Genomic DNA, 26,482 nt, shown 5'->3' on the forward strand with positions numbered 1-26,482 from the left:
ATGTTAAATGTATGGCAATTAATGTACATGCAGCCCTTCTGATGTCCCAGCTGGACAGCCAGCTCAATCAAGTAAATCTACAGGAAAGCGAAGTATGTGACAATGTGTACTAGGGTGTTTAACTGCTAGACATCTAACCACAGCAGCAGTACCTGTGTTGAAAAATAGCATTCCTGTAACCATCCAGTAACCAGTGAGTGTTCAGTGCAGTCCAAGTTCAATTACTAGTAGATTATTTCTGGAAAGCATAAGTAAAATTTGCTCAAGTTTGCATCCACAAACTTGAAAAACTGAATTACCCTACTTACAGGCTTTTGATGAACAGCATTTTCCCACCAACAAGCACTGAGTCGATGGTTTAAAACAAGGAGAACTGTACTGGCCAGAAGAAAGAAGCACAGAACAAAATAGGGAAAGCCAGCAATAGCAATAAATCAGCCATGCCTATTAAATAGGATTTCTATCTCCCCAGGTTGTTTTGGCAATAGCGCTAACCTTAGTTGCCCTCTTGCAGCAGTAAGTGGCTAATGAGGCAGAGTAGTCTATCAATCACTGCCTCCGTCAGAATGCTACTGCAGACTGTTGTCCAGATTTAGGGTAGATCCATCCCTCAGTCTAAAAGGGCACAATGCTCTGGGACTTTACCTGCCAGCATAGATGAGGCACACAGGAGGATGGTTTTCAGAATTCAGCCCCGGCATCTCAGTTGGCCTCAATCCAGCTGAGAGCTTGGAAGATGCAGATGACTGAAGAGTTTCTTTCAAAGATGTGCTGAACTTCCAGATTGAAATGGGTGATATTCATGACCCGGAAAGGGTCATACCATCAGCTGGAGACTCCAGACTTCTTTGGTCATCTTGTATATGCAAGCAGAGGAAATACAGGTTGTAGATTTGATCAGAGGGCCCTTTATGTTGTTTATATAAATACCTTTACTCTCTACAACCTTGGACTGTATCATAGCTTTAGACCAAGCTTCCTGTATGGTTTTAGAGACATGAGTACCTCAAAACGGGATGCTCAGCAGCCAGAACGTTGAGCAAGTGGTTGCCTAATCAGCAGGGTATGCTAAAATCAGGAGTGACTCATAAATAAAGCTCTTCTGAACCATCTCTACCACTTTCTTCCAGGTAAGGTATGTGTCCTCTCCTGGCAAGCACCCAAAGAGCTTTTTTTTCAAAAGCTGAACAGGGATGACTCTTCCCTTTCAGAGCACAGATGCAGCAAAACAGAGGCAGTAAGGCCAAGGTCTATCCAAAGGGATTCAAAGCTATGTCGCATGAGCTCTCTCTGGTCTAGAGAAGAGATGGGAAGATAGCCACACCAAGCATTTGCGTGTGCAAAAAAATCTGAAAGCTTTAAACTTATGAGAATCCCTAAATTACCATTCAGTCCTTAATTATAATTATTTTTTTTAAATCCAAGTATTTTTTTTACTTTTCTTTTCTTACTTCCTTACCTTTATTCTGAAGTTGCTTTCTTTAGTATTGCTCATGCATGAGTTAGATACAACATTCTTGTGATGGCATCCTTGCTACATTGTTCACCTATAGAAATATCTGCAGAATGAGAATTAATAGTACTATCAGCAGAGAGTAGTGCTTACCCATATATTTTATAAAGTGCTTCAGTGTAGGTCTATAAATTGTGAAAGTAATTTTAGATATTTATAAGGAAATATTTTAAAGAGATGGCTTTCCAAAACACCATAGGGAATGCATAATTTTTAATCTTAAATTAGGATCTTTTTTTTCTTTTCAGTAGAAAAATGTTACAAGTTAGGAATTAATTGTCTCATAATTGATTGATAATTTTCCCTCCTGCTGTGTGCAGAAAGCTATTGGATGACGGCATATCATTCTCAACAGCAGGAAAAAATATCAGTCATTATGGGACAATTAGTTCCAATTTCCACTATTTCGCTTTCTATGTGCTGATAAGATTGCCTTCAAAGAGTAAGTACAGTAATTAGCCATAAATATATTTTATTTTATTTTATTTTATTTTAAACTTTAAAAAAATATGAATGCAGATGCTTCCTGCACCCCTGTACTTTTCTTTCCTAGATTGGTGACATTCATGAAAAAGTAATTTCCACATAGCTGCAGTTAGCAGAACCTGTCACAGCCAGTCAGCTTACTTTCATGGTTTTGCCAGGTTGTTCCTGATTTCAGCGCTGCTGTCATGTGGCTGAAGAAATCTCTGAAAATTTTTATCAAAGTTTGTGAAAAGTGTGTATTTCCCTACAAAGCTGCTATCTTTATAAAACTGCAAAACTGTTTATTATAAAATTCTTGGACTCAGACTCACATTGTTTGCTTTGCTGACAGTGAAGTCATAATACTTTCTTAGTCACCTCATAGCAAGCATCGCAGCATGTCATTTGTGCATACATGATAGCTATGTACCCATGATGTATATATACAGACAGGTATATTTGTACATGCACAAGTACTTAGCATTACCTGGTTGATATCCGTGTCGTGAACTATTGAGGTTTTTAATACTAGATTGCTTGTATCTGAAAAATCTGAATCCTTTATCACGCAGAATTTGCAAAACTTGATCTACATAATTCAGTCACATGTGAGTATTTTTCCCATTAGTACACTTAGGTGACGCATCTTAGAGCTTTAATGCCAAAGACCAACTGTTTACATTTTTCTAAATGCCAGCCATGTAATTTTATCATAAGATCTGAAAAACTAGCTGAGCTCTTTCCTTCTCCCACCTACCACCAGTAACACAGCCCAAATTTTATGTGCTTGCCTACAAGTATATAATCCCATGCCTTTGGGTATAACTGCTTAACATGCAGTAGGTTCTCAGAGATGTAATCAACTGGTCTTTGAAATTTAGTTAATAATAGCATTCATGATGCACAGAAGGAATAAAATCTTGCTCATGTTCTCTTAGCTTTTTATACTGGAGATATAACAGAAAAAAAAATCAGTATTGAAGCTGAAATGTGATACTCATTAAATTCAGCATATATGACTGAATATACGTAGGGAGCAGATCTTTTTCAGAAGGAAGGTGCCATTTTTGTATAGTAACTTGTCAGAGTAGAATCACACTCAGAGTTGCCAATTATTTCACAACCTAAGTCCAGGATTTAACTAATCTGTGAGGTAGCAGTGAATTGCACATCTCAGGTCCCCCCTGTATTTGCTTCTTTAGTGCATGTACCATCCTGCTTGTTCCTAATTAATTTCACTAATCTCACAGTTACTGACTGCAAAAATTGGGACATACAGGAAATCTCAACAGAAGAACAATTCAAAGATACCAAAACAGGAATATTAATAGTGTTTCTCTCTGTATTATTTTACAATTTCTGTTGTTTTGTTCCTTATGAATTTTCGACATCATAGCTAGTCTCTGTGGCACTTTCCTAGTTTATAGGCTTTATTGGAGACATTGATTGGACAGTAGCCAAATATGTGAATATAAATTGATTTTACGCAATGTACATAACAAGGATTTTATTGATATAAAGGGCTTCATTATTTGTGGGATTACTCTAAAATGATTTTGGAACAGCAAGAATTCTCTGTGGACTGTATTAGAATTTCATGCTTAAATGCAGTTGAACACTAATTTTTATACGAATTCTTTTGTCTTACACTGCTGTATAAAGGAAGTCTGAAAGTAAATACCAGGGGAGTAGAAATGCAGATTACAGCTTCAGGAAACAAGATGCAAGTGTGAAAGATGACAGAATGATCATGTGGGAGGAAATTGCTGTAGTTTCTTTCCCTCATTCCTATTCATAACTCTAGCTAGTATCAAGGACCTCAGTCATTTTGGAACAGCATTGCAGCAATAGAGGAAGGCAGAGGGGTTAAATTATACATGTTCTGATGCTTTGACAGCTTTGGTAACCTCACTGCTGCTGAAACATGACAACAATGTCAACATCCAGAGAGACAGGCCTGTCTCCAGCCCCATTACCTCTAAAAATCAAAAGAAATGCTCGACTAAGAAATATCATATACTTAGGGGAAAATAATAGTTTCAGAACGCAGTCAGGGAAATAGGCATTTATATAGTGAATCTGTGCACAGGGCTCGCTACTCTTGACTTGCCACATTACTCCTTCCTCTCGACTTTTATGTTTCTCTGTGAGCTATTCTGGCTCCTCTGGCTCTTGCATTGAGGAAAGTAAGTTTGAAGTGCAGTCAAAAAATTATGGCTTTTAGCTGGAAAAAAGAATTAGTGTTAGCTTCACTGTTCTTAAATTAACAGCAGTCTTATCAACAACTTAAGGGGTGTCTGAAAATATCATTTTGCATAGTTTGGTATGCAGATCGCTGCATACAGCGATTAGCTGTTCATAGATCATGTATCAGCAGACTGAGGTTCTTTCTGAAAAGAGAAGCCAAAGTTTCCCTTACAGAGACTCTGCAACATGAGATATTTCAGAGCCGGGTTCGTTGAATAGCTCCACCTTATTTGGTAAGGGTGATCAGGAAACTAAAAGAGAAACACACATATTTTACCATGTAGTGAGGAGTTTGTCTTACTCCAGTTTTCACAAAAATAAATCAGATGGCTATGAAAAAAATTAGATGGCTTGTCGTACACTGGGCAGATCATTTTCTGTGACATTAGCTTTGAAACATGCTTAGAGATGAAATCATACTTTCTTATCATTTCAGTTAAATAAAATATATTTATGTTTATCATGACAGAAAACTGTGAACTATTCTGAGCTTATTCTACATATATTCTACATTTATTAAACATAAAATGAATGTTAAAAGTTAAACAGGTTAAGAAAAGTACACAAAGATTTGGATATTATTTGAATATAACCCATACTTAGATAATAGGCTTTCAGTATGAATATGAGGTTGGAAATCATACAAGATTTCATTTTCTCCTGACTTTTCAGATGCTTCTTCAGATGCTTCACATGCATGCTTTGCCTCAATACTAGAGGAGGTATAAGGATGACATTCATATCTAAATACACAAACTTTCCGGACAGTTACACTGCCAGAAGCACCTCAAATAATAACTAAATAGATGTCTGAGGAGAGGAGCAAAACATGTTTGAGCCTACAAATAGAAAAGAAAAAAATAAATAAAAAAGATGAGCTTGGATTTAGCCATCACATTACTTGCTTTCAGCTGTTTTTCTAAAATGTTTTTTCCTATTTTAAGCAAATTCTGGAGTCTGATGCTGAGCTCATGCCTAATAATGGGAAGATTTGTTGCCTGTTCTGGGACTGTGCTGTAGATAACTCAGTCTCCTAGTTGGTTCCCAAAACTAACAGTTTTGACTAACTGTCAAAAAATATTTCTGCCAAGCTCTCCTACTGTCTGCTACCTCGGGGTTGCAACACTTTTGTCTGACTTGGTACGTGACTCCTTTGCCACCCCCACACTTGCTTAAACTTGGACTCAGAGGTCTCTCCCTTCCACATATGTGAGGTCTTCATCACATCTAACTAACCGTTCCTATATCACAACATGATGTTCTGCCATCTGCTGCAGAATCAGTGATGCTCCTTTGACAGGACGCCACTGGCACAGACATTTCTAAAATGAAGCAATAAAGTAGCCATGGACTTCTAGGGACAGATTTATGTGCCTTATCTTGCTTGTTCAGCTAAGCCAAAAAAATGTGTTGATGTGTAGCTGTAAACACTAGAGACAGTTTTAAAGATCTAATGTAAAATTGGAGTCTAGAAAGTTTCAGCTGAACTGATGTTTTACATATGGCAGCAGGAGAAATATTTCTTCTCCGCTAAAAAAGGTGCAGAAAAGTGATTCTTTGAGGGTTTGCTGGGGAGTTTATTGTGCATCTGTAGCAGCACAGATGGGACATCTGAATTCTCCCACCCAAGATCTTCATCAAACCTTTTCTTCCCATAAAATGTTGGCCCTTTATCTTCACTAAAGCAGTATTAAATATGGATTGCATTGTAAGCCTCTGTGGTAGTGGTGAAAAGGCTGTTTTGATATGACATCTTTACTATGACCTTCCATTCTTCTGAAAATGTAGTTACAGACCCATCTTTACAAAAAGCCAAGAAAGTCTCTTTTTTGAGCTTGTCTTTTAAAATAAATGTCCATTACTGAAGCTAGAAAGATAGCATATTTCATTAATGGGAAGATGAATGAGTATAAAATGTATTATTAACATCCCAGAATACTTCAATCTAGGAAGAGATCGTTTATTGTAGATAGCTTTAGACTTTCTGGTAATGTTCCCATCTTCTTAGTGATGAATTAATTTCATTAAAAACAGTCTAATGGAATAAGGTAAATTTTCAGTGTGGTGTCAAACCTCTCTCTGGTAACACTGACTGTACCCTGGACAAAGCAGCACTGAAAGCTGATAGTTTTTTCTCTCTCAGTGCATGGTAACTGTAAACAAAAATGCCATAGGAACACAAGTGATGTTTATGTGTGATTTTTTTCTTTCTTGGATAAGTGTTGTGATTACATTCCAAGCTGAATATAACTGCTGAGCTGAACATGTTTGGGATGCTGAAAAGATAAAGCTGTACAGGAAATACTATTTAGCAATCTAGATGCCAATTTACAACTTGGCATGTTTATTGGGGTTCAGTGACCAGCTCTGTTACAGTTACAGCAATAACCATTGAACAAATAGTGACAATTACTTCTGAAAACTTATAAAGTTCCTCATAGTAACACTATATTTTTACATTTTCAATAACCACATTTAAATATTTAGTATGGCAGAAAAATCTGAGAAGTAGCAAGGTAAAATGGCACTTTCCAACAAATCTCTCATTGTGAGAGAATTATTTGGTCAGCATGGCATGTCTGATCTATTCACCATCTCACTCCACCCAGTTTGTATTCATCAGGTAAGGGAAGAAGTTAGCAAAATTGTATTGACTGAAATCCATGCAGAAGGAATACACCAATTTTCTGTCCTTGGGATTAAGTATTCACTAAATCCTTCAGCAGATGCTATGGTATACCTGCTGTAACTTAACCACATAGAAACCATGCAAATTTCTTTGCTGTCATTTGAGCTTTCTCTCTTTCTCTTTCTTTCTTTCTTTCTTTCTTTCTTTCTTTCTTTCTTTTTCTTTCTTTCTTTCTTTCTTTCTTTCTTTCTTTCTTTCTTTTTCTTTCTTTCTTTTTCTTTTCTTTCTTTTTCTTTCTTTCTTTTTTCTTTCTTTCTTTCTTTTTCTTTTTCTTTCTTTCTTTCTTTTTCTTTCTTTTTCTTTCTTTCTTTCTTTCTTTCTTTCTTTCTTTCTTTCTTTCTTTCTTTCTTTCTTTCTTTCTTTCTTTCTTTCTTTCTTTCTTTCTTTCTTTTTTCTTTCTTTTCCTTTCTTCCTTCCTTCCTTTCTTCTTTCTATTCTAGCATGAATCTCCCCATTGCCATAACATGATACACTGCTCTGAGTTTTGTTCTCGTTCCAAATCCTGATGATGATGATCCTCCTTTCATAGGAATCACTGTGAACGTTCTACATTTCTCTCATTAATGCTGTCACATTATTCAGTTTATTTTTCGAGAATAATTTAAAATAAGTTAAAATTTCCCATGGGATTAGCCCACCTCTCACTCTGGATATGCTTGAATGTTTGCAAAGAGAGGCTGTTGCCCCTGGAACACATTTTTTCAGAGGCTACTCCATGCCCTATAATCAGCCATGTCTAAAGTCTGACTCCTCTTCTTTACTGCTCTCTCAGAGGTGTGTTCCAACAAGACTCTCACCACCAGTATCCATACCAGAATACGCAAGCAGTCAGCCAATACTTTGTACCTCTGTGAGGAAATATATTCCTTCTTGTGAATCTCTGGGGTGCATTTGTATATTATTCAGATTCTTCCTTTTCAGAGGAAATTATGTAGAAATTTTGTAGATGTTTGAGCTGATACTTGTTTTTGTCAAAATTTTTCTTGCATAGGGAATAGTAAGGTTCTAAATCCCCAACATCCTCAAGGGTTCAAATCATCATTTCTGCATTTTCAGTCAATACTTGCCTACTTCTGGATAGAAATGACAAGCATTGCTTCCAAGCATTCCATGTATTTTTTTCAGGGTTTTTGTTTGTTTTTTTGTTTGTTTTACATCTGTTTAATAAGGATTTTAGTCAGAATGGACAGTGTATACCAAAGAATCAGCATGCTCAAGCAATATAGTCTTTATAGAAGCATGTAAATGAAATGCTTCTATGCTTTATAGAAGCATGTAAATGAAATAATTTTATTTATGACTACAAATGTACTCCTAGTTATGACTGCATGTTGCACATGCAACGTACAGCATTTCATGCCTAGCAGTATCACCATTGTAGTGAACACTTCACTGGAAATCATAATTGAATTCTATGATATTTAATTTTTTAACCTATAAGAAATTTTTGCTTTCAACGGCCATTTCATAAATGGCAGGTACTCTGCTAGTCTTTTGTAGATCTTCACCTTTAGCAATGCACTGCAGCATTAAAGTAACCCCTTTTTTGTAAAATGCCAATTTAAATCTAATTATCCAGTACTCTGCAGTCTCTAATAATATGGCAGTGTTTATACCATTATTGTGGGAAGCTGCTGCAGGTGTTACAATAATAGAAGCCATCAGATGTTATCTCTGTAAGGGAGTGGGCATGTGCTCTTCAGAAAATTCTTTACTGCAGACAGCTTCTTCTGAGACAAGATGCTTTTTCAGCCCCTTCACACCTATTTAAAATATCAGGACACTGTCATTGGCGTGTAAAGGTCAAAGGCTCTGTAGCAAGTCTCAAAGCATTTGTGCATGCCTCATTAGATGTAGTGACCTCTAACTGCACTAGGACTCTACTGAGGCTTGTTCCTGGAGATTAGAGAAATACTCTGTTTTGTTATTTTTTCCTTCTTTTGGATAAATGAAAATGTAACAGTAAAAAATTTGTTCTCCTAATATATTTTCAAAATATAGCTCCAAAACTGGAAGCAAATAAATTACATTTGCCTTAATTTTTAATTAGCTGAAAGTCATCACTGCAAATTGTGTCTTCCATTACAAAATAAAATAGTCAACTGCCAGGCCTGAAATAATTAAGCAATATATTATAATTAAGCAATTTAATTTTGATTTAATTATGATATATCATACAACTTTTCTTCTGATTTAACTGACATTCATTGACAAAATGCTATAATATAAAACAACATTAATGTTTACAGCTGATGGCTCTGCATGTTTTGCTTCATAGTATTTGGCATTCATCAGAGCATATGGAAAAAGTCTCCCAGTCTGAAAGCGCTGGCACGTTATTCCATACTACACAAATTATGCACTACATGTTTTTCCCGATTGTTATTGTGGGAGGCAAGTGGGGAAATCTTTGAAGACATCAGACATGAGCCAAAGTTCATGGATATTAACTGGAATGTTTCCAGCAGCTTTGGTCTGCTTTAGATAGTGAACTGCTCCCATGTTGTTACAGGCAAATAGATAAGACTGCATGTGTATGAAATATTTATGTAGCTATATCACACACATATTCTGTGTCAACATCAACACGATTTTATATTAGGCTAGAGACTGTGAGGGCAAAGGCAGGAGCAATGGGCGGGCAGGGAATACTGCTTCATTCAGTGCTGCGTCAATAAAATTGCTGCAAAATATCCATCACATTGCTTCTTCAGAATAAGGCCAATCCCCTATTTAGTTAAAATCTTTTTCATCAAATGACGGTATTAAAGGATGACTTCTGTTCCAGAATACACTTAAGCACAAACCCCTGTTTAATGATGGGAATGGTCAGGGTGATTTCCAAAGGTTTGTTCTTCCTGCGGTGAGGCATGTGGTAGGAGATCTTCCTTACTGTGGGCTTACAGAAGAAAAGTTGAAGGACAAAAAGCCAATCCTCATTTGGATTTAGTGATTTGAGTACTTTCAGCAACATCCATTGCTGCAGTCAGATTGCATGCAGTCATGCTCCTTTAATTTTGATGTGTTGCCTTTTTTCATCTGATGTTTAAAATTCTCAGCACAAGGTCAAAGGCCAAGTTTCTTTTGGGACTGAGAGCAATTGTACACTCAGAGCAATAATGAATGTTTGTTATCTTTCAAGCCCTTTCTCCCTTTGGTTTTCTGAAGGAAAACAGAGTGTGATTATTCAGATTAGTGATATTTAGGATGCAGCAGAAAATCAGAACATTGTGTTCAGAATCAACGTAAACATTTCAGCCAACCTTCTGGTGATACTGAAATTGCATTGAACATCTCATCTCACCTTCACCGCACAGGCCCCAAATTCTTCACTTTGTACCATGAGCTCAAACAGAGGTTTTGCAGAATGCCCATTAAACATTAAATGAAAAATATGCCAATGTAGGATTATGTTTGTGACAGTCTTTCAGATTCTTCAATATGGCTGCATTTAGATACCCTACAGATGTCGTGGTTTCATGAATACACCAATGAGACATGTGAATAATTTAACAGAATATTGTCAGTAGCAAATGTCACACAAAATAACTGGAAGGAAAATTGCCTTCAATAAATAAAGATAAAAATGGATGCAAATCAATTTCTTTTTAATATACAACTTGCTTAAGTATAAAACAATAGGTTATTACTTTGTCAAGAAATCTTGAAGTGTTTTTATTATATTCTTATCACTTCATTTATTTTACGTAGAAACTTTGGCTATTATCTGCACTTCTGTAACTCTCCTGGATAAATAATTCTGTAAATACACCGTGAAATTTGCACGTAGGGAGCGCTTATTACCCCATGTACTTATACTTTCAAAATTGAAGAGCAAAAGGTAAATCTGCATGAGCGTTTTACAGGAATTTTGAGGTTTCAATTTCAGCAGTTCGAGAATCAACATTATTGGAAAAGAACACTAAGCACTAAAATGATTCTGTCTGAAATTAACCCTGGAAAAGACTTCTCTCTGGTCTAATAAATATTGTATGAAGAACACAAAGCAGTCTGCTGATGCAGTCATATTTACCCAGTAAGCATGAGCACCAAGTGATATTCTGCCTATTTAGTCTTTTATTGATATGAGATCCACTTTCATGATGTAAATATATATATATTTTTTTTTCCCAACAGCAGCTTCCACAGGGGTTAAAATGGTGAGTGAAAGTCATCATGAGGCCCTGGCAGCACCGCCAGCTACCACAGTAGCAGCAGCTCCACCAAGTAATGTCACTGAACCAGCCAGTCCCGGAGGAGGGGGAGGAAAAGAAGATGCATTTTCTAAATTAAAAGAGAAGTTCATGAATGAACTGAACAAAATTCCACGTAAGTAAAACTTGATTGATTAAAAGCTTCTGCTGGCAGATTAGATTTAACTTGAAATTTTTGTCTTTGTCATTTATTTAGAGTGCAGACTAAATGTTTTCAAACTAAAAAAATCAGAAGATATACCTGGTGTAATAAGCTCCTCAGAATTAATTGTAGTAGAAAAGATGAGAACAAACTCATTTGTGATTTGAGCCTATTCTTGATAATGTCATTGTAACTTTTCCAACAAATTATTGCTGAATCTTCAGAGCTGGACTTCACAGTGGCCACAGGATTGAAGTATCTCCTAACAGTAATGCTTCTGGTTTCATGTGTATTATAAATAGTGTGGTCATATTACCTTAAAGCAGAATTTGACTTCAAACCATAAATATTGAGAAATAAAGGAACTGTGTATCTTTGGGGACTAGGAAATGTAGAAACAGAAAAATAATGGCTTTTTAACAAGGAAATAACTCTAATACATCATTAATGTATGAAAACAGACATTCTTTTCCCTCTCAGTAATTTTGTCAGATCTGCCATCAAACTTTGTTTGCATGAGTTCTTGGACCTATGCAGGATACTTTTAAAGTACCGGTGTATATTTCTGTTAGTAGTGTTATTTTGGCCTTTGTTAGAAAGTGTTGATTCAAAGTTGAGGCGTCAGTTTGTACGCAAAGCTTTTTGCTGTTTATGATAACTACTGTCTGCTTGAACCTGTTTGGTATATTTTCGTATGCATAGACTGGCATTAAACACACAACTAATTCAGCATTTTCAGTGTCATTTTATATAAGAAAGAAAAAATCCTTTTTTTGTTACCAAAATTAAAAAACACCTAAAGAGACAAGCAGATAATTTTGGCATTTTGTAGAAATGAACGTGGACACCATGTATGTATGTGTGTTTCAATAGCAGGCACTATAGAGACATTCAATCTCTAATGATTTTACTTCAAAAGAATAACTACATGTAAAATATTTTCAGGAAGCTATTTTAACATATATGATAGTTTTCATTTTAGAACATTATCATTTGTAAAAAGAAATCCTGTTTGACTGATAAAGACAGATAACAAATCAGAATATTAATTGGTTTTTTATCTCTGAAATGTACCTTGGCAATCTGGCAGATGCAGTTTTTGCAAAATTGATAGCAAACAGCTTTGCTCTGTCACTTGAAATTCTCACTTGCAAGAGTAGAGGTGTTACAGTGGTAAGAAGTCCGTATGTCATTAGTTTGATAATCTGCACAGTCCAGTGCAGACCATACTGAAATGAAATTGCCTGCTGATATCATGGGAAAAACAAAACTGCTAGAAGTAAAAAAGAAGAGGGAAAAAGAAAAGACAAGATATTGAGAGAAAAATGGTGTCCATTCAAAATATTTTCTCTTTTAATTTATAGCTCATCATGCTATATCAATGAGGTGGATGACTTTTTTTGTAGATATTACTTTATTTTTAAGCTTTTAGTTTCAGAATAGCAAAATTGTGGATTGTCTCCACTGTGTTAGCAACTACAATTGATAGATCTAGGAAAATACATAGATAGGAACTTTGAATTCACTGCTGCATACTTTTTTAAAACAACCATAAAGACAATTGGAAGGTCCCATTTTGAGAATCTTTCCAAATAAAACTTCTCCTGTTATCATAAAAAGAAAGAAAAACCTACTTTTGTATGATGAAATTGCTTGTAGAGGAAAATGTACTAGGCCATAAGACATCTCTATTTATGATGAAATACATTTTAGTAATTATAAAATAAGATGCCTTATGCTGAGAGTAAGAACAGAACATCATGCAGATCTTTTTTCCTAACTTAGAGAAGTTCTTTGAATGTCACATTAAACAAAATAGGAATCTGCTTCTTTAGAGAATTGTGGGAAGTCTTGGTAATCCTGCCCTGGATCAAAGAATTAATCTAAAACACTGCCTTTTTTGACTAGTTTGATTGTTGACCTGCTTGATCCATTTTCATCTTTATTATTTGTATTAGCTTCTCCTTCTACCTGTAATAGTCTCCTTTTTGCTTGGCAGAATAGTCTCTTAAAGTTTCCATCAGTTCCCTGTCTTGAAAGGCAAGACCAAAACCTTTAAAAATTAGGACTATCAGTGTGTCTTCTTATTACCTCTTGCATTTTATGCTTCTAATTTTTCCATTCAGTAATAATAGTGCATCAGCCGTTACCCAACAAACATTTATTTGCACTAATGTCTTTCCTTCCAGTTTTGAGATAAAAGCTACTTTTAACTCTTCAAAGACAAAAAAAAAATTCTTGATATAGTTTTTCTTTAGAATATGTAGCTGCTTTATGGGAACAAATATGGTCAAGGCTGTCTGCGCTACGTTTAGTATACTTTTTTAAAAACTTACACAACCTTTACAAAGGTCATCTTAAATTATGACTGCATGAAGTGTATATTGTTGCCTTCATTTTAGACATCCCAACCCTTATCTAAGATCATGCAGGAATTCTGTGGTAGAAAACTAAACCTGGGTGATCACAAATGCCATGCCAGTCCCATGTTTACCTTCTAGAGGTTGGAGATGTGATTGGATCTTCTCAGCATCTCCATCAAATAAATGTTGGGACTTTTTAACATAACATTCTGCTTGTTTATACACATATATATATTAATTTTGATGTTTCAAGAAGAGAGTTAAATGTACATTGTACTGCGAAGGGCTTGGGCGTGTTTTTTTTAATATTTAAATAAGAAATAACGCCACTGAAATGTTGGCACATTTTGTATCCAAATAACTTTCGCTTCTCCTTTGAGAACAGTAACAAATCCTACATAAATGGACTTTAGTTGGCAGGTCTAAATGTGCTTCTTGCCAATAAACAGCTGTCCCTTATAAACTAACACAAATAGATCACAAAATAAGTTTAAGTAGACTGTCTCCAAAATATCATGGGGTAAGGCCAGGCCAGACCAGGCCATACCGGCCTCATTTCCTTGTCAGAAGATTAAAGCATTTCCTTACTATTTGATCGTTTTTTTGTCAGTAGGCAGTTGTCAGTGAGGTGTTGTTAGCCCCTAACAAAGTTCAGGATTTCATTTTGGAAGAAAAATTGACAAGCCTTCACTAGTACAGCTGGTTACAATTTATTTATTTATTTGTTTGTTTGTTTGTTTGTGAATCTCTCTTACGACAGAGCAGAAAGTAAATTTGTTCCAACAAAATCATTTTGACAGGGTCTTTCTAGGAATTTCTTGCCATGTGAGAGATAGAAAAGCAGCAAAATGGTGTAGAAGCCTCTTGGGGATAGCACAGATACTTAAGCCTAAAAACTGTTGTGGCATGTGGACTGTGGACCATTATGTTCTCTGGTAGATTCAGACTGCAGACCTGACCCTGAATCTTAGACATAGCAGAGAAATGACATAGTCAACAATTTCTCTGATGTTTGCTGATGGGAGACCAGCATGGACCAACATATTTTTTATCTCATGTATTTTCTCATTAAAACTTCCAAAGGTCTCTTCATCCTGTCCTGGTTTCGGCTAGGATAGACATATCACCATGTGACAAGGAAGGCTTTGAAAGCTTGCTGGTTACTGGGAGAGTATTTTTCTTGCCAGTGCTTTATTGTCTGTGTACAAGAGAGAAATAATTAAATGTTTTAATTGCTTCTGCCTAAGATGACTGCAGATGGAAAATAAGCCATCATGATTTAATGGAAGTATAATAAGATATAATATTGCCATATTGTGAAAAAGCTCACCTGCAATCAACTTAAAGTGATAAAAAGTCCAGCTGTAGTAGGGGCTAATTTATAAATATTCTCCTCTTTCTGTCTTTACATCAAAATTCTGTAATATCAAGTCATATTTATATACACACACACAAAAAAAATCAAATAATGGTGATGACAAAGGTAAAGGTACAGCAAAGTATACCCAGCTGAATAAATAGTTGTTCCATCCATGTGCCTTATATCAGAACAGACATCTTTTAAAAACTGTATGTTTTGTAGAACACACAAAAGTCACAAGTTAAATAGGCTAGATATATTTAACTAACTAAAAATATGAGAATCGCCAATAAGATTTCACTCCACAAAACTCCAGGATAGGGTCTGTGCAATTTAAATGACACTGATGTTTCCTCCTGTAATACATGCACCAGAGAAGTCTTATATTTATCAAAACCAGATGCATTCAAAAAAAAAAAATGAGTAAATAAAAGTTCCAAGAAGAACAGAGGGACCATTTGTATTAGTATACATTTACTACAAGAGCAGTGATGCAATATGTAAACCCAGTTGAAATTTTGATTGATACAAGCTTTTTGTTGATTTGTATCTCTTTAAAGAAGAACATACTCCACATTTTGTGGCAGGAGATTGTAGTCTTCCAAAAACACACAAATCGTACAAAATGGTGATTTCCTACCATATATTTCACTCTGAATAATGCGAGTGAGCAAGTGGGATCATTGTATTACAATGAGTCATACAGTTAAAGTGCAAGAATCCTGTAAGGTTACTGAGGCATAACTGTGAAGAATTTTGTTCTCCGTTATGTAAATCCTTGCATTTTGGTTGAGAGTGGCTGATTTGCATAATCACAGGACAGTTGTTTTTCAACTGCACTGTGTATAAAAGCCACTCTATCTTAATCGATTCTTATATTTTCTATCCTAGTTTATCTTTAATCAGCAGGATTTTTAAGCTGTTGACCAGAAGGAGGAAAAAAGGTACCATCTCAGCTCCTACAAAAAGGAGGTAAAGCAAAGAGACAAAATGGTAGTACTTCACACTTCTGACAACAAAACTGCATTAAAAGTCTTTATAAGCTATATTGATTATTTCCTTTCTCTCCCTCCCTGCTTTTCCAACGGCCCAGTTCTCTACTGGCTGGGAAAATACCTGCCATATACTTACAAAAAGCAATTACTAGGTTCTGCAAGACTAAATGAATGCAAGACAACAACAGCTTTTGAGTGGAGGCTTTAAATGTCAAGATACCGATAGTAACCATACAATGCTGATTACTGTTAAGTTTTGTCTTTAATTTACTTAATGAGCATGTTTGTAAAATCAAAGTGTATTTAATGTGTTTCCTAAAAATACATTCTTTTGTGAACAGAAGACCTTGTTCTGCTGGCAAGGTAAATAAAAGAGCAAAAACTCCACCAAAAAAATCCCACAACACATCTGAGTGAATAATCATACTCTGTCAGTGCTTCTGGTATAATCCTGAATAGCGGCAATATCTGAATGCTTTCAGTGCTGGATACTATCATTACCTCTTTAATAGGAAGTTACTGCTTATTGCTAATGCTTGTTGCTGTCCTACACTGTAATTGAAAAAGTTACATTTCTATACCAACCTTATTCTAAAATATTTGGCTGGCTCACACCTCCACTTGCCCTCAAAACACCTAAATTTGATTTATTGTGCACAAGTGACTGATAGTCTTCCAAACCAGGAGCTCAAAGCTATGTGATGATTCAGGCTAAAAAAAAACGATATCCTGTTCAGACTTGTTTCACAATCTGTTTACAGCTGTGCAGAGAAAGGTTTGTTTACCTCTCCCTGGCTTTCTGAATAGCTCTCAGAATGAAATGGGACTGGAGGCTATAGAAGAAACTGTAATAAAAATGTAAAAATAACTCTAAGACTCAGGTCTGGGTTAATTCTAAATAACAGCTTAATAAGCTGACGTACTGACTTGTAGATATATTTGGGTAAACCAGCAAATAAAATAATTCTTGATTTATATGTTTAGCCATTTAAATTAAAGTTACAGCCTTCAGTAGTCATTCTAGACACACCTCTATTTTATTTCCTACTAGTCTCTGCTTTTCTGCCCTCCTTGATTGACCAGCTTATTATCCTCTTTAAATGGCAATGAAGTTTATTTCTTAATATTTCATTATTATTTTGCATCAAGATTCAGGTTGGAGATATTGCTGATTTTTGTCTATAATTCATTAGAAAATTAAAAATTTTGTGCATGAAGTATTTCTGAATCTTAATTTTTATCAACCTCCTGGTTTGGTCATTTGCAGAAAATAAATTCCAACTGTTCATTTCACAACTTCTTCTAATGGTTTCTTGAGTATAGGTGGCACTGACATGAGAAAGAGAAGGCAGGTGTTTTGTTGTGGTTTTTTTTTGAAGTTCATAAAAAAAGAAGTGAAATGCTGCTAATAGAATGCTTTCTGATTTTAATGGTGGACTTGGCAGTGCTAGGTTAAAGGTAGGACCAGGTGATCTTAGAGGTCTTTTCCAACCTAAATGATTCTATGATTCTATGTCTATACATACATGAATTAGTGTACACACATATATATCACTACAATAAGCAGTGATCTCAGCTTAGGAGCAGTCTGACATTCATGTCCTGGCAAAGAGGACTTGTCAGGAGAAATTTAGAGAAGAATAAAGCGAGAAGATTCTTGATGTTCCAGCAAGTCTGAAGAACAGTGCTGGAGAAAGCAGGAAGGCATAAATTTAAGTCTTCTTGTTTCTGTTCTATCATCAAATCATTGTCAGTTGCTGATAGGGAAATACATGCAGCTTTACGCTGGGGAAGAAACAAGGGAAATTAGAAATAAAGATTTATTTTAGAACATGGAACAGGTACAAGACAGAACTATTACAGTGCAATAGTAGAGGAAAAAGAAAAGTATTTATAAATATAGCAATTTAAATGCAAATCTCAGATTACTTTGGTTTCTCCCTGAATCCCCCAGCCCCAGAGTTCAATGATTACATGACAACTTCAGCATTCTTCATTGAATAAAATTTTCTAGACCACCTGCAAGTAGGGAGAAGCTTGAAAACACTGCCCACACACATCTAGAAGACATAAAAATCACAAGACAAGGAAAAACAATTCAAATTTGTTATTTTATAAATTCAGAGCATGAAAATAACTTCATTAATCTTAGGGACCTAACATGTTTTGAATGCTTGAAATCAGGGTTCCTGGAAATACAGCTTTCAAATCCAAAGTATCTAAACAGTTGCTGAGGGGCTAGAATAATGGAAGAGAAAATCTAACGAGTCAGAACATGGATGAAAAACCATGTGTAGAAGGAGCAGGATCTCATGGTCTGAGATCCTGCTAAATTATACTCTGTTGGTATCATAATGATCAATTCTATCATGAGAAAAATAAGCAGATTCCTACAGCTTGACCTGGGGTACCAGCTCCATCCCAGTCCCGGGAGGACCCTAAGTCCATGTGCCCTCCTGTAGCATCTTGAGGATTTACCTGTTTGAAAGGAAATGTTGCCTGTTAAACAGAAGTACACTGAGAGTATAACCTCAGTGTCAAACAGAATTATACATTATTAATGACGTGTCTAAAGCATCATTTTTAGAAATACCGGTTGGTTTTGAGTTGTGTAATCTGAAACAAGGGGAAGGAGAAGCAAGTCCAGTAAAATACATGATGCTGAGAGCATTCAGCAAAATATAAGAAAACAACCCCCCCTTTAACTTTTGCAGATTAGCTTTTGCATCCGTGGGGTTGAAAATTATCTATAACAAAAACAGAGATGAGCATCTACCTTTGATTTGGTGGCAGGGTTTAACAAATAGTGCTGGAGTACCCCCAATGGTCTCCTCTTGCCCATCACTTTGATCATTATTTTATATATTACAATGACTCTGGTAGGTATTTTATTGCACTATAGATATGTCAAGTTGTGCCAGTGCCTTATAAATTGAGTAGAGAATTCAATTTACAAGGAGAAAACAGAGCATGGTTGCTGGCTTCCTTTCAGTACTGAGAACATATCTTAAAATTTCATTACTTTGTGTGAGGGGAAGTGTGCACTAAAATTATGTTTACATACATAAAATAAACACAATATTTGCTAGTCTTTTTCTAACTTACCTACAGATGAAGTGTCTACAGAAATTACCCATTATCTGTTATAATTTGGTTTGTAATCTTGCTTTGAAAATGCTCTATAAAGAGAGTTCATGGAACAATTGTTCTCAACTTAAAATTGAGAATGCATTTAAAGATTGCTTCTCAGCAATGTACTTCATAAAAGGAAAAAAGCACTTGGGACTATGTTTAATAGATTTGCTTTAAAAATACATGGTATAAATGGGCAATGAAAATACAGGAATTACTGGTAAGATTGATATCACATCCTTACCTCTGTTAATAGTGCCTCTGCCTAGTGCCTAGGCATTGTAGCAAGTTATAAGATATCCTCATGCATTTTTATAAAAACAAGAGTAGATAATGAAGCCTCTGTTATTTCGAGGCACTGTTGTAAATTGGCACAGATTTAGAATGTCATTCTTTGTTGTTATTGTTAATAATTCTACTTAGCACTGGTTGTTTGCTGCTGACAATTATCTAAACTAAAGTCTTCACTGAGGGATTATATATACATAACACCCCCACTTATTTTGGCTGATATATGTTGTCTAAAGTATTTAAACTTTTTTAAAGAGACAAAAATCCTTTTATTGTTAAATGAAGTATTTATTCTGTTCATCAAGCCCATATCGCCAAGGTGGGTAAAACATTAAGCCACTGACCACCAGAAGGAGCTTTCAGGAATGCTGTAGGTCCATAGCATCCTTTCCTGCATTCTTTTAATCTTTTTATGTTTGGCTTGTGTTTCAAGCAAGATCTTGAACTGATCTAGATGAGAAACCCTCCACCGCTTCCAGAGCACGCAGCCAGTTTGCACGAGCTGTGGAGGTGGCCTCAAATCTTCAGACAGCTCTCGGTACGGGTAGACTTTGCTCTGACTCCACAGAAGGAGCCTGTGCTGCTGAACTTGAATGACTGCCTTAGGAAGGCTGAGTTCCAGCTGGCAGCTGAGCAAGCCATCTGCCTACTCCTGTGCAGGTTTCTGAATCTGCCTCTAATCTTAATTATCAACTTCAGCAAGAGCTCCCTAATTTGCTCATAGGCCCTATATCATCTGGGGGCATGTTTCAGTACTGTAGCTGGCACTGTTTCCTTATCGCAGTGAGAGCCACCAAAATAAAAGATGGGGTTTGTCCTTTTGGATGGGAAAGGCATTTCAGCCCACATCTCAAAAGGAGCTCCAGAAATGTTCGGGGTTTCCACGTTGAACTTTGAAGAGATGAGCTCTGGGAATCAGATTCACAGATCTGAGTTAAATTCTTTAGGTCCCCTTCAGAGCAAACAAGAAACAGGAGGTCCAGTTTACCCAGTACAAAAAACTGGAGGGAGATGTGCCTGAAATCATACTGGTCTCACAGACTTCAATGTTTAGGGAGAGCCCTAGGTTAGGCCTTTAGAACAAGTGGATTCATAGCCTGTAAACTTACAGACCTGATTTATCTCACTTTGAGACCAGTAGGTTCACTCTCTTCTGTCAGTGCACAATTTGATGAAGAGCAAGGAAACTCACTGGACCATAGACCTGGCTGAAGGACAGCATATGCATTTTGTTGTGAAATGTCAATGGACAAAATAAGCAAATGCACTGAGTATTTAGGGCTCCATACTCTTGAACAAGTATCCTACACTAAGCTACAGAACCTGACCCCAGGAATCCTGTGTTTCTTTTCCACTGTTGCTGCAGGAAAGGCAGATCTAAGTGAGTTTTCCAACTTGACCCCCTTTAGTCTCAGGAAGATCAGGAACTCAGGTGTTTTAGGCTGCAGCCCAAATGATATTTCCCAGCCTATGCAGGCAGCTCCCATATTGTTAGCTTGAAGCATCCACACAAAACATTTGTTTGACATCGTAGAGAAGGGGTGGCACTTCTTGACAAGGAATAGAGAAGAAATATCCTAAAGCTAGTGAGCTGACAGTAGTATTGAAAGTCATTTCCACAGAAGAAACCTTCTCTCCTGTGAGCTGTGCCAGGTCCATCCGTCATATGGCAATACTCCAGAAGGGAGGAAATCTACAGAACTAGAACAGGTATTAGATGGGTTTTTACTGAAAACAGTTTATACAGAGGCAATACATTCTTCCCCTCAACAACAAAAATGCTAAAAAACTTATTCCTTTCTTGAAAACATTTTATAGTTCCTCCTCACCAGAATTCATTGAATTTTCTGTTTTCTTTCTGTGTTATTTCATTTATAAATTTATTAACATTTTTTTCCTATCCAGAACTCACATGAAAAAATTGGCACAAGCAATATGCTTGCTAACCCAACATTCAAACTTGTTTCTTTAGGTTTTGAACCCTGCTTCCCCTCCAAGGACAGCTATTTTATCATGGTTTCTAAGACCTCAGTACCCAATTTTCAGTAAACACATGCTCTGAGCTGGGTTGTAGCATTTCAGATCTCAGTCCAGGAGTTAGCTGTTTGTTTGTAATACACCATGGGTGCAGGTTTACTTGCAGCATGAGCAAAGCAAGGAGGACAGAGGAAGATAAGGCAAGCTTACTATTCATAAATTTCAGTCTAGCGTAGCATTTTAGATTACAACTCTGTGATGGTAATCGCTTCTGTGAAAGTCTTCCAGAATACCAATTTCCAAACTCTCTTGCCTCATGAAATATTTATTGGTGGGTTTTAAGTCATAGGACAGCGAGGTGCCCAAGTTGACAGAAAACAGTGTCAGAAAGGAAGGTGAGGGCAAGAACAGTGGGCAGAAAAGAAAGCTTATTGTTATCTGAACTCAGGGCATACCATTAATGATGATAAAATAGCATGAAAAAAATGTCAGAATTGACTTTACTGACTCCTATTCTACAACAGCCTTGTGTTTATTTAACAATGGTTGTGTGGTACAAAAATTCACTGCTTTTTTGATGTAAATATAGACATGCAGAAAGAGAATGGAAGAGGGAAACTATTTACAAAAATCTTTCTTCTATTCAGTTAGTGCATTAACCGAAGTGTTTAAACTGTGCAACATCCTTGATTTGCAACAGCTTATTTTTGTTAGGCAACTATTGATAGTTGTTTTTTGATTCTGCAAAGTACATGGTTCTGTCCAACATTGCTAGTGCTTCTCGCTGTCACTCAGAATAAGGAAACTAGGTATAATTTTATGGTGATACTGACAAGAAGCACTTTCATTCTAATGAACTGAATATTTATCCCAGTAATTCCTGGGAAAGGAAGGAAAAAAATACACCCTCTTTAAAAACAAACAAACCCCTATATTGTGTCAATGTTAAGTAAAATAAGTTGTGATACCAAATCCTTGATGACATAGAAGCGCTAGCTGAAGCCTGCAGTGCAGGCAGAGTGCAAGCCGATGAACAAGTTTTTTCTCATTTTCAAGTCATTTTCTTGACTAACATACTCCACTCCATTAAATAACATAAAAAACAACAGAAGTACATTCTTATTTGATATAGCCAAGCAAGTATAAGCTGAGTACGTAGTCTGAGTTCAGGTACTGAAATGGTACACAGCAGATTGCAGAATTTCAAAGTGTTTAATCTAGGGAAGTATTTAAATGTGTACTAACCATTAAGCTACAGAATAGCCCATTTAATTAAATTTGTTGCATGCAAATGAATGGTGGTTTGAAGGATCAAGACTATAAGTAAATTTCTCATACATGCTGCAATTTATATGTTGAACTGCTACATGAATCCATAATTTAATATAAATTAATTTTACTTTAGGTGTGGTTATTTTAAAAGTGTATAACTCTACAAATGATGTAATTTTGGAGATGTGTACTACACATATGTATAGTGGTAGCAGCAAATTTCTTTTCATATCTTCATAAATATCAGTGTAGTTTGTTTTTCTCCCATTTCATTTTAGCAAGCTGCTTGCTGAGATTTGTACCCTCTTTTGTCACATGGCTTATTATCACGACACACATTCTCATGATTGTTGTCAAAAAAAGACAGCATTTAGGAAAAGTCATTTAGTTTAAATGATCAGTAGTGTTACTTTGAGATCACTGGTGGGAGGGACACTGAAATTTTGCAATGGAAGCCATTGGAGGAATGTAATTACCTCACTTGGGATTTGGGCCAACCCTGCAAACATCCAATTTCCACAGAAGTGATTGAGGTTCTTTCCATTTATTTTAATGAGAGTTGGATGGGGCCGTAAGGCATTACAACCCTTTCGGGAAAATCCCAGGGGATCTTTCCTCTCCACAAAAGCTCAGGACATTGGTTTTATGCTTCCTCCAAAGCACAGCAGCTCTTGCATCGATGTGTCTCCACTGCTGTTCTTCAACATTACTGACTCAGGGGGAAGCAGGCCACCATGGTGCTGCTTTCTATGCCTGAGAGGGATCCAGGATGCTGGCAGATGATGTTGTTTAGCTTTCTTCTGGGTTTAGGTCATCCATGAACTTCAGTGAGTTGCTTAGCTGTTCGGTGGGTGTATGGGAGTGTCTGTGGCAATAAGCAGGCAGCAGATGCAATGCCTCCCTGATTCTTCCCTCCTCTCAGCAACGGTGCTGAGAAGCATCTGAAAGTCAGCATCAGATTATCACAATATACAATACTCCTTGAAGTGGTTGAACCCCAGCAGCTGATTCCTTGAAGACCAAAGTATAGGATTGCCACCAATGCTATGGATAGTTCTGTTTGGGCAGGCTGCTTTAATCTTTCCCTCTTGTATCAGGGATAACTGTAAATTATAAAGTGCTGGGAGCATTTAGCAAGTGTTACAGTGCCACTGTTTCAAAGCTGTTTTTTGTTGTTGTTTTGTTTTGTTTGTTTATTTTAAGTAAAGACAAGCTATAATATACTTACCTCAACATAGGACTGAAATAAAAGATGTCTGTACTTACAGTTATTGGGGAGTGTACCTACCATTCAGTTCCCAAACCTAATATGCCCATCACTCAAATGGTGAGAGTGTTGAACTACAGCAGTCTGTTACTCACTCAATACCAATGGTTGGGAGCCATTAGGAGACTGAAGCGTCAGCGAGGATGCTTGATGTAATAAAACAATGCTGATATTATCTGCTTTCCCACAATATTTTATGGGATAAGGAAATAAAGGTGTTTTGCACCAGTTTTTGTTTTTTTGTTTGTTTGTTTTTTTCACTGACAATTGGGGAGTGGAGAATGAAGAGCTGGAAAATATCTATGTTCCTGTCCTGATGCTAGGTGAACTTAAAAGTGCCTTTACTAATTAAAAAGAAGAAGAAGAAAAAAAATTATTTCTTCTCCAAAAAAGTGCAACATTTGCCTCTACAAGACAGATGACCATTAGTGACAGTATATGTCTTCATAATCTCCATATCAATAGGTCTGATGTTATGAGAATTTCTATTACAGAGTATGTTGATAAGATGTATGACTTGCAAGCATTAGAGGTCACATCTGTGATCTGAGAATAAATAATAACTCATTTGTGACTTAACAGCTCCAGTTCTTCCCACAGGCTTTCATCTTCTGACTCTTTTGCTTCCTTTTTCCTGGTTCCCTCATCACACAATATCTTCACCTCTCATTTACGCTTTCTACCTCTCCAGGAAAAAAAAAAAAAAAAAAAAGTTTTGCAGTGCTAAGGCTCACAGAGAATATAGTTGCATCTGTGTCTATTGGAGGAATAAGAGTAGAAGAGTTAGGTCTGTGAAACTTTTTTGACATATGGCTGAGAGAGACATAAGGCTCTCCGCCAGTGCAAGTCTCTGCTCCATTCTCCAGGCTGTCTGTCTGCCATAGAATGCTTCTGATGAAAAAGAATAAATATAAACCAATCTCTCTCTACTTTTCCCTCTACTTCACAAAAATCATGTTAAGAAAGAGTGAAAATCATTCAGCTAACTTTCTATTGAAGCAGATGACTGAATACTGGTGTTTATTTTTAAGTAACTTTGGGCTTAACGTACTGTAAAATATACAGCTTTTTCCTGTCACAGTGGCAGAAGTAATGAGGGCAGGACTAGCTGGTTTTTAGCTCAAGACTAATAGGGCTCCTGACAGTGGCTGTTCTTTACCCTGTGAATACATTGGACATATTCCTCCACTGACTCATGAACTGGAAAGCTCATATCCCTGCTCAAGTGTTTTCTAACTACTACTAACTATGCTACTAGTTGAACAAGAAACATTTTTGGAAGGAGTGTCAGAAAAGTGTTGCATACAGCCCTGCAATGTCAATGGCAGTTAGCAAAGTTGTGTGTGACCTCAGATAAGGCCAAGAATAGAGACAAGCCAGGATAAACTTCAGTATTGCCAAGTTTAGAGAGAAGCCAAAGGAAAACTAGTTCCCGTGCTGGCTTCCAGAAACTTTTTTGCTGGCATGAGATGACCTAACTTGAAGGCATGCGAGGCCAATTAAATCACTACTAGCCACTTGCAAATGATATGCCTGTCAGAAACCGATTTCATAAAGGGATAAAAGGGCTATCAGTCAAAACATAGTCTACAAGTTGGCCATACTTAAATACTTTGACTGACAAAGTAGAGAGATATCAAATAGGGCTTAGTCTGAGGTGGTATTTTTAACTCTTCAGTGGTTGGATCTGGGGAAGCCACTGCAGAGACACTGGATCTCCAAGCTATCAGCAGTGAAATAAATGGCATTTAGCTCTGCTCCAGGGAAGGACTTACTCTTTCATCAAGTGTCACCTCTACATGATGTGCCTGAATAAATATAAGTATCCTCTTTTTCTTTAGTGGAGTCCTCTGTGACAGCACTGCCAATGTAGGTTATTTATGGGATGAGTTGAATGCTAGTCATAGCACAAAAATATTACCTTATAAGCTCACTGCATATTGCAGGTGATGGAAATTAAAACTGTACCCTTATTAAAGGACTATTTTGCCATAACAATATAATATAAAGGCCTACTTTTACCCCTACCATCTGTGCTTCTCATACATTACATTGTCCCTGCATGTATCCATGATTCAGTTCTTCAGCTCCTCAGCTGAAGGACAGGCTTCTCATCACCTAGCAGATCCAGGAGTTTGTAACAAGTCTGATTAGAAACACTCAAACTGACATTCAAAATGAGCTGCAGCAACCTACTAGTTGCTGGAAACCTCGTTTGAGTTTTTACCATATCAGTCCTAATTTTGTTATACTGAAGAGTGATGTGCTAGCATCAGTGATCAGAAAGTGAGGCAAATATTTGGAGATTTGATTCCGAGAGAGTTTGGGTAAATTAATACTGATTTTGCTGCTTTCCTTGGTCCTTGAAAATACAGCAAAGGCCACGTGGGTTTAAGAGTCACAATTTATTAAGTACTGTGCAACTTTTAAGTCTGGAAGAAGAAACTTTGCACCAGTTTTACTATGTTATTGTTAAAACTAATTAGTATCTTACTCTATCTTGTATCTTATCTGTTTTTTACAATATGTAAACTACCATCTTATTTTTATGGTAG

At 36.5% G+C, this 26,482-nt stretch overlaps 1 protein-coding gene across 8 annotated transcripts in view; it reads left to right on the forward strand.

Moving 5' to 3' along the window:
- The window catches only part of SYT1 (synaptotagmin 1), a 357,712-nt gene that overhangs the window by 217,484 nt on the left and 113,746 nt on the right, over window positions 1–26,482 (forward strand). For 5 of the 8 annotated variants that reach the window (XM_080604950.1, XM_080604945.1, XM_080604951.1 and 2 more), the window contains one exon: window positions 11,052–11,243. In XM_080604950.1, coding sequence (XP_080461076.1) covers window positions 11,072–11,243 — 172 coding nt within the window. In that variant the 5' untranslated portion in view covers window positions 11,052–11,071. The remainder of the gene's footprint in view (window positions 1–11,051; window positions 11,244–26,482) is intronic. The other 3 variants (XM_080604949.1, XM_080604952.1, XM_080604947.1) reach the window with 1 other exon arrangement.

This window comes from Anser brachyrhynchus (genome assembly GCF_964034855.1).
Source record: "Anser brachyrhynchus genome assembly, chromosome: 1".
NCBI classification, from domain to species: Eukaryota; Metazoa; Chordata; class Aves; order Anseriformes; family Anatidae; genus Anser; species Anser brachyrhynchus.